This window comes from Lethenteron reissneri, chromosome 58 (assembly GCF_015708825.2).
Source record: "Lethenteron reissneri isolate LAM-NWPU_2019-01 chromosome 58, ASM1570882v1, whole genome shotgun sequence".
Classification (NCBI taxonomy): domain Eukaryota; kingdom Metazoa; phylum Chordata; class Hyperoartia; order Petromyzontiformes; family Petromyzontidae; genus Lethenteron; species Lethenteron reissneri.
In genome coordinates, this window is record NC_083836.1 from 947,156 (window position 1) to 956,666 (window position 9,511).

At 48.9% G+C, this 9,511-nt stretch overlaps 1 protein-coding gene across 3 annotated transcripts; it reads right to left on the reverse strand.

The window, feature by feature from the left end:
• Positions 1-1,380: 1,380 nt before the first annotated feature.
• On the reverse strand, positions 1,381-9,051 carry PIGF (phosphatidylinositol glycan anchor biosynthesis class F). Of its 3 annotated transcripts, XM_061575703.1 has the most exons (7): positions 8,492-9,051; positions 7,823-7,884; positions 6,426-6,703; positions 5,829-5,920; positions 4,850-4,966; positions 3,095-3,203; positions 1,381-2,097 (listed from the first exon to the last, which is right to left on the reverse strand). In XM_061575703.1, the coding sequence occupies exons 3-7, from the start codon at positions 6,660-6,662 to the stop codon at positions 1,978-1,980; spliced, it is 675 nt and encodes a 224-aa protein (XP_061431687.1). In that variant the 5' UTR covers positions 6,663-6,703; positions 7,823-7,884; positions 8,492-9,051; the 3' UTR covers positions 1,381-1,977. The 3 variants fall into 3 exon arrangements, with proteins under 3 accessions (XP_061431687.1, XP_061431686.1, XP_061431685.1); XM_061575702.1 differs by lacking the exon at positions 7,823-7,884 and having other exon boundaries at positions 8,449-9,051; XM_061575701.1 differs by lacking the exon at positions 7,823-7,884 and having other exon boundaries at positions 8,492-9,049.
• Between the last annotated feature and the right edge of the window lie 460 nt (positions 9,052-9,511).

Below are 9,511 nucleotides of genomic sequence, written 5' to 3' on the forward strand. Positions count from 1 at the left end.
AAGTGTATGGGTCTCTATGTAAGTGTGTCTGTGCAAGCCTATGGGGCCGTCCATAAATGACGTCACGCAATTTTGGACGTTTTTTGACCCCCCCCCCTCGTCACACGGCGTCACAAAAAGTCAGACCCCCCTCAAATATGACGTCACAAAGCTCTGCCCCCCCCCCTTTCAAAACCATATTTCCATTTTGAAAAAAAACATGCTTCAAATCGCTTTAAACTATTGTCATTGTAGTGCGTATTTAATGTGGCGATGCACTCTGATGTTGTAGGAGAAAACATTTATTAAAAAGTATATTTAATTAAGTAGAACGTGTTGTTTATATTTATTAAAAGTTGCGCATTTTGATGTGACGTCACATTTCTCAACCCCCCCCCCCCTCGTCACACATCGTCACAAATGTCTGACCCCCCCCCTCCCCCTAGGTGCGTGACGTCATTTATGGACGGCCCCTATGGGTATTTATTCAAGGCATTAACATCGTTTCATTACATTACCGGTAACCCAATTGGACGCACAAGCCCGGCAAGTAAAAACAAACCTGCGGATTTGTCTCGGGATGCCTTCAGCCACGCAGCAGTGGCTCGACACAGAGGTCGACTAAATTACATCGTCACCCGAGTCCCCGTCTGGTCAACTCCACGTCTGGTCAACTCCCCGTCTGATCAACTCCCCGTCTGGTCAACTCCCCGTCTGGTCAACTCCCCGTCTGATCAACTCCCCGTCTGATCAACTCCCCGTCTGGTCAACTCCCCGTCTGATCAACTCCCCGTCTGGTCAACTCCCCGTCTGATCAACTCCCCGTCTGGTCAACTCCCCGTCTGGTCAACTCCCCGTCTGGTCAACTCCCCGTCTGATCAACTCCCCGTCTGGTCAACTCCACACCGCCTCGTGCTCACGTCGGTGGCTCTGTCCACCCGGCCAGCGCAGGGCGCCCCGATCACGCGAACTGCTCGGGGCTGGCGGGGAGAACAGCGAGCGGACGACGTCGTTGGCACGATACCACAAGGAGCTCGAGTCGGATAACCTTACGTCACGGCACAGCGTCGCTGCTATAGAGCTCACGGCGTGTTGGTGTTGTTCGTGGCCCAGTGTGGGTTGATTGTCAGCGAGCGGTCGCTGTCCATCCTTTTACAAGGGAAAACCGCAGTGCCATCATCCCTGAGATCAGGGGCCGTGTTACCCAATAGGACACACTTGGCAGTGTGTCCAGGGCCTACTCACCCACTCACCAGGGCCATGTTATACAATAGGTTACAGTCAGCAGTGTGTCCAGGGCCTCATCACTCAGCCACTCACCAGGGCCGTGCTATACAATAAGCCACAGTAAGTACTGCATCTCGGGGTCTACGAAAACTAAAGGGCCGACAATTGTTTTTACCACGTTTTTTTTATTTATATAGCAAGGGCAGGCAACACTGTAGATACAAAGAGGCAGAGTCAATGTCAATCTTTTTTTCTTCATAAGGTGAGAGAGAAATTAACACCGGAGATGGACTTGTAGAGATTTTTTTAATATTGCTAAATTAGCAATAACCTGTCAAATGGTGTTTTTCGCACAATCTCATTAATTACACTATGTAACACAATTTTTGTTCCTGTTATTTTTTAATTGTTTATGCCTAAAACACAAAACTCAACATAATTATAAAGAAAACGTGGCCTTAAAAGGGAAAAAAATAAAATTGGTGTTGTTTCCGGTCTTTACATAGCACATCAAATTATAGCATTTATCTATGAAAAAGTACCATTGCACAAAATGTCGCCTCGTGTATTTTTCCTTTTAAGACCGTGGTGTTGACAAATGTGTTTCACAGAAAGCTGTGCTGGCAATTCCCGACAGAACCGATCATTCCCTTTGACACTGGCCAGGCGCACACCACTCGAGACCCAGGGCACACGGCCGCCCGATAAACACACAACGGAAATGGAATTAAGAAACGCTGCTTTCCAGGCTGGGCGCTGCACACGTGGGCATCACAAGGGCTTCTTCTTGTGCCCCACTGCGGGTCCGTTCCTGACGAGTCTCAGCAGCGACAGCAGGAGGCCCAGTGCGTAACCGCATACAGCCCCCATGGAACAGGTGATGGGCCAGGCCTGCACAGCAAACCGAGGCGGAGATACAGAGTTGCTCTCAACGGGGCCCACAACCGGTACCCTCCCAGCCAACTGCGCCACAGGGCCAGCGAGCACGGCCGTGCTTAAGGGGGAGCGCGCTCCTGCTCCCTCATATTGATTGAATTTGTAAATGATGAAACGAATGATCATGAAACAAATTGTGCAGGCCGGAAAAACATGAGTTTAAATAAAAAAAAACACGTACAAAGATGTGAAATGCACACAGCCTTTGTGCATTATGCAGAAACCCTCAGCAGTTTATGAAGAACTGCATTGTGGTTCTCTTGCCTTAGTTCACCAAACTAAATTCATGCAACTGTGACTGATAGGCAACAGCAGAGGTGTGGACTCGAGTCATGTGACTTGGACTCGAGTCAGACTCGAGTCATGAATTTGATGACTTCAGACTCGACTTGGACTTGCATAACAATGACTTTGTCCCACCTCTGAGGTGTGGACTCGAGTCATGTGACTTGGACTCGAGTCAGACTCGAGTCATGAATTTGATGACTTCAGACTCGACTTGGACTTGCATAACAATGACTTTGTCCCACCTCTGGGCAACAGTGATATAGAGATAGATACTTAAAGACCGGTTTCATTATAATTAGAACTCATCCGCACAGGATAAGCAACAATGGTCACTGCTGCTAAGTCTGTTAAGCTCATTAGCTCGGCTAATTCCAACAATAATCAAATCCCTTACAAAATCTGTCATCCTCCTATAACACCTATCGCTAATGCTGTCACTGCATAATGATCTTTAAAAATATCACTTCATTACCATGCTCTTCAAAGTTTAAGCCATTATCTTTCCCTGTAAAACTTTGTTTGGTTTTGGATTGCATTACTCCCAGAGGGAAATGCTCTTCAGTCGCAGTACTCCACTCGTGCAAAACCGAATAACAATAACTCGACGGCGCATATTGCAGTGAATAATTGTGATGGGGCCCCAGTGAGAGAAATTGTGGCAGACCTGCCAGGGCCGGTCCCAGTCCAGGGGAATGGGCAGGGCCCCAAGCCACGCGCCCGTCAGTGTGCACGTGGCGCCCACACACAGGCCCTGCTCCCAGGGAGACGCCGCCCTGCAAACAAACAGTTACCCAGCTTTACATGCCACGAGCAATACTCATTCACCCTCTCCCGTTACGATGGTGTACGTCGTCGGTTTTTCTTCCGATTACGTTTTGACGACGTACGTGAACATCATAAAAATAGCGGAAGAACATTTTTAATAAATACTGTACTTAATATTTACTTGGATTTAGAGCTCAAGGTAAGTTGCAGTGCTGTTATCAGAACCTGTTTCATAGAATGACACTTTAAGTAAACTATAGGCACATAGGGTAACGGTATGGAGCAACTGGTTTTTGTGAATGTACATTCCATTATATGTGGATATTTGCTAATACTCATGCGGAAAAAAAACACATTTTCCGACAGGGAAAGATGAAATGTTCTCTGTCAGTACATGCATTTGCCATGTAGCCCAGTGGAACTTGCATGTACTGTAAACTTAATCGGTACCCAGGCTCCCACAAGGCCATGCGGGAGAGCGTGTGGCACAGTTTTTCAACAGCTATTATAGAGTGTGGCAGTCGTGTTGCTCCATTTCTCTGCGGTGAGTAAAGTCCTTAAAAACAATGGCGCTATGCCTCTAAAATAAATTAACGTTGAACCGCTTGTGCGTTTCGAGATTCAGCGATGAACGGGACACCCACCCTGCGACTTGCAGACGTATCCGAACGGGAAATGGTTTATAATCATTCACAGTCCTCTCTTAATCAATTGTTGAATGAAGGCCTCCCCTTAGTATTCAAACCATTTGCCAATGAAGCTAAACACGGCCGGGAATCAAAATCAGGTCACTGAGTTCGTAGCACCACAAATTATAAAACAGGATTCCCTCGTTATTCGCGAGGGATACGTTTCAGAGATGCTCGTGAATAGCCTGTTTCGCGGATAATTATATTGGCCTACGAAAACCTATCCCGCACTGTGGCGGTTAATGGTGCTGCACTAAGCTGGACTAGATCGTATTTATCGAATTGCAAGCAATTTCTTAGCCTGGGTGGCTCTAAGTCCACAACCGGTAGTTTAATTATGCATCCCCCGGGGCCCATTCCTGGGTCCACTTCTTTTCTATACCTACATGCCCCCGCTAGGTACCACCTTTCATTATTTAGGTCTCAAATTACACTTTTATGCTAAAGACGCTGACATTTGCATTCATTGGAAATTGAATGAAATTGATTCCCTGTGTTGTCTTGTCCTCACTTTCACTTATCACAGCTTGGATGCAGCACAAACCTCCTCCAACTGCTAAACGCCGGGTCCGCTAAGTCTCATGATCGGCAGCCACAACATACGACCTCCACAGGAAATCTGGAATCTCGATGTGTTCCTCGATCCATTATTAACCTTCGAGGAGCACATTAATAACATCGTTAAGAGTCGATTTTTTTTCATTTAAGGAACATTACCCGGATACGTCCAATCCTCTCAGCTTACCCACAAATGACTCGCATTGCAATCCTCGCCCCCTACTGACCCACCGCTAAATCAAGACTTGCGTCACCTCGTCTCGCACAGGGACAGCGCTCTGAATTGGGGGATCTGTGTTCCGAAGACGTTTCGTCAAACGACGGGGAGAGCGCAATGTACACGTGGGCTCATTCACGATCCATTCATTGATAATGCGGTGCAGACCAACTCATCACTCATCGCTCACCCGCTACTGGTGAAAACGCGCAACCAGGCGGAGAGGTTGGGACCGAGGATGCAGAGGCATGGCAGGGCCGTGAAGGTGGTCAGCAGAATCGAGAACACGGACGTCTCCAGGGCCAGGCTGGATCAGAAACGCAGAGAAGCAGGGCAACAGTGAGGATGCGTGCACAACGTGACGTCATCAGCAGAAGCAGCAGCGGCACACGACATGAACCCTGGCATGCCCTGCACGGCTAAACTATGTCACCATTCCGGTGCACATGTATGTTATATATGTTGAACTTCTTTCGCACCATACGTAGCCAACCGTGCTAATCGGAGGTGCACACAGCCTTGCGATTTGTACTTGCTCAAGAGAGCCCAGACTGTTTGTAGGCAGAAGAACAACACAGAAACGCATTACTGGTCGGAGCCCCCATTAGGACTTCTCAATGCAGTGCTGCCACATGTGCCTGAACGACCCATTTTGAGTATCCCTCAGCCTCCTCGAATGCCATGCTCTGAGAGAATCGTTTTTGTTACAGGTTTATCGTTTTAATCCCAGGGAGCTAGAATCCTGCCAGATTTAGTGACAGGGCTCCTCACGGCAGTGCGTTCGTCGCTTGTTCCAAAGGTTCACAGTTCGAATTAATCGACCGCCCTAATTAATACCACGGGTGTATTAAGCATAACAGTACGGACCGTCTGTTTCACGGTAGAAGTAAAAATTCTCTGACGTCATGAAAATTAGGCCATTGTGCGCTGGAGTCACTGTCAAAATTTGCCAAAGATTAAAAAATTACACCAAAAAAATTACTCAATTGGAATTACACATGGCAACATCGCTCCATACTGCAAAACTACTCCAGACTGTATCATACATCATGCCTTCTTTTGCGAAAGCCTTGGGCGATGAGAATGGAATACATGCCAAATGCGCTAAATTATCAGTGAGCGTTATTACCATTCAAACAGTGAGTGTCCTTTGTGGCTGAGGTGCTTACTGAATGACTGGTGCTCCAAAGAGAATGGTGACCGCATGGAAGAACAGGCAAGAGATCACGAGGTACGCACAGCTCTTCATCGCTACTCGCACCTAGGAGAAACACGATGTCCCATGATAATCAACAAAAAATGAAACCATTCAAATTACTCAGAAAAGCTTAACCCTGCGTTGGAATGTTTGGCCAATTTCATTTGAGTATGGAAAAAAAACCTGAGAACCTGGAGAAAACCCAATGCATTGAAGGGAGGTGACACTCAGCACTTACCAAACTATTTTTTATTTTACCAAGTAAGGCCCACTTGAGCTTTATAGCCCCTTTTCAGAAGTGACGTAGCCAGAAATGGATAGCTCAAACAAATGGCGTATGTGGAAATTCATAGCAGCCAAATACTCTAAACTTCCATCTCCTCAGAACACAGATGGCAAGCCCTGATAATTACCCATCTAAATACTAACCAGACTTGCATTTGCTAAGCTTTTAAGATCTGTTAAGATGAGGTGCATTGAGGGCGATTTGGTCAGAGGCGAGAGGGAGAAGCCATGATGGGCCGTGTCACCGCCCCTCGTAACCGCAGTCGAAATGACAGCGGCACACCTTGGCGGCCAGCGTGGCCCTGCGGGACGCGTGGCGGCGGCGGGAGGCGACGCACAGGAGCAGCAGCAGCAGCAGCGCGTGGGTGAGCGCCACCGCCAGCGCTAGGCCCACGAGGCAGCGCACGGGGGAGCGGACCACGGCGCCGCCGACGCCCCCCAGCGCCAGAGCGAGCACCAAGAGCAGCGCCACCTGGGCCCCCGCGGCCTGCCGGCGCTGCGGCTCCCACGGCTGCCCCATGGGAACCGGGACTTACGGGGACGTGGGCTGGTTCCTGTAGACTGCACAACAAGAAAGATCCCTGCATGATGGAAAATAATCAACTTTACCCTTTCTGGAAAGAATGCAGGTGTTAAGATGTTCAAACACCCAAGAGACACCTATTTCAAGGCAAGTCTGCGTTGACCACAGATGCTTGTGGAAAAAAATGCAAACGTGCTATGATAATTACGTATGCATTGTCTTTGAAACTGAATAGCCTACACCAGAGACAGTCTTGTTGATGGCCTTGTCGCATCGGTGTTAGACTAGAGCAGGGGTCGGCAACCTACGGCTCCGGAGCCGCATGCGGCTCTTTACGGGCTGCTTCTTGACGATGAGTACGTGAGTAGTATGTACTCAGATGCATTGCGGCTCTTGAAATACTGAAATTTTGTACCGAATTGGAAAGAAATGGCTCTTCTTGTTATTTTGGTTGCCGACCCCTGGACTAGAGAATGCCAAAAGGCGAACGATACAGAGGCAATGCAAATCTCAAAGCATTAATAGCTGGATTGAGCAGTTATATCTATGGGACCTTTATTTGCCGGTATCAAAATATGAAAAATAATCGGCTTTAACACCTTCTGGCAATAAAACAGGTGTTGAGATGTTTAAACACCAAATTGATAACTTTATTTGCAAAGAATCAAGTCTGCATTAAGTAGGTACATGTGGCGAAACATTCAAAGATGCCTGATGATGTTATTATAGGCATCGTCTTTGGAACCGATTGGCCTTCACGAGGAAAGGAACAGAAAAACGACGCAAATTCTCTCTGTTGAAGCCGTCAACCCCTTATCAGTGCCTTGCCTTATCACAGACCGCCAATTCAGACCGTATTGGTCACCCCGTGTCCTTATAAATCTCAACATTCATCCTACAAAGCCCCATCACAAGGGAGACACACACAAAGTGAATGTTGTGTTGTTGCCCATATTGAAACGTCTGTCCGCCGCATGGCCCTGACAACTCACGTTCCTCTTCTTGGTTCTTTCGGTAAAGTCACGTAGAAGGGAAATAATAAAATAAAACATAATAAAATACAATTTTTATCATTATTTCCCTTCTACGTGACTTTACCGAAAGAACCAAGAAGATGAATCCCTGCAGTCACGAAAGCTTTAAATCGAAAAATGCACCTTCCCTGTGCACGAACACGTGGAAGTAATCCGCGTGGGTTGGCAGCTCTGTGGTGCCCTCCCTGTGGGCAGCAGCAAACCTCGACATTGACATCAGAGTCCAGATCATGCAGCCTCACATTGATGTAAAGCGCCCTTTGATTGTATTAGAAGCTGCGATGACAGCTTGTAATCACCATTGGTACCTCATTTGCCAGTAAAAAATATAATTGTTTTTTTACCCTTTTTTGAGGTACCAATGGTGTAAATGCTTACCAGAGCTCTCATACGCTGATGGTGCATTGTCTTTGAGTTGTGCGCCTTTTGGCGTCATCTGGTCCAACACCATGTGAGACTAGGCTCTAAGGAAAGCTGTCTCGGGTGTGCAACAATCAACTTCAAGGACAGTGCACATTATCAGAGTTATGTTTTTTGTTTGCATTATGACTGCAGGTATTGTGGTCTATGCAAACATGACTCCTCGTAAAAAAAAGGTGCCAGTTTTGTTGCCAGATAGAAGGGTAAAAAAACAATTATCAGCTTGTAATCAATGTGAAATCAGCTCGATGTTGACGACTCGGGGTCGTAGGGGGGGGGGGGGAGGCGACGGCTGAGGAAGGGAGGCCTTCATCCAGCAGTGGACTGACCATGGCGCATGATGTTGATGTGAATGAGTTGATCTCGGATTACCTCCGCGGCCTCTCACGCCCCCGCCATCCTCCTCTTGCTCCCCACGGCGACACGGGGCAGCCCCCTCCTGCACCTCACTTCACGCACTCCCCTCTCACTCTCGTGTCACGCAACCCTCGCTAGCTGCCTCGCTGCCCCCCACGCTCTCACGCTCTCCCTTCCCTCACTGCCTTCACTATCTCCCTCACTTGCCTCACGCTCTCTCACACTCACCTCACGCAATCACTCTCACTCTCCCCTCCCTCTCTCACCCTCACGCTCTCACTCACGCTCCCCTCACTCGCTCACTCTCCCCTCTCACTCACTCTGCCCTCCCTCTCTCACACTCACTCTCTCACACTCACTCTCTCACACTCACTCTCTCACACTCACTCTCTCACACTCACTCTCTCACACTCACTCTCTCACACTCACTCTCTCACACTCACTCTCTCACACTCACTCTCTCACACTCACTCTCTCACACTCACTCTCTCACACTCACTCTCTCACACTCACTCTCACACTCACGCTCTCACTCACCCTCCCCTCTCTCACTCTCCCCTCCCTCTCACTCTCCCCTCACGCTCTCTCTGACTCTCCCCTCTCTCACACTCCCCTCCCTCTCACACTCACTCTCCCTTCACGCTCCCCTCACGCTCTCGCTCTCTCTCCCCTCCCTCTCTCTCTCACTCTCCCTCCTCACGCTCCCCTCACTCACGCTCCCCTCCCTCCCTCTCTCTCACGCTCACTTCCTCGCTCTCCCTATGAATGAGTAACCTCAGCTGTGTGAACCTCGGAGACGGAAGCCGCGTGGCCCCATCTCTCCGAGAAACGCGATTGTGAAATGTGCGGTGGGGTTGGGGAGGGGCTCGGGCCCTCAGTGAACCTCCCCGAGGGTGTCAGGGGGAGGGCATGGGCGATCTGCGCATGCGCGTTGCGACCCGCGCGAAGTTTCAAACTCACATCGGCCACGCTCTGGAAGGAAGAACAGCACGTGGAGGATTCCTCCACAACTCTGGCTGCCGCCTGATGATGCCG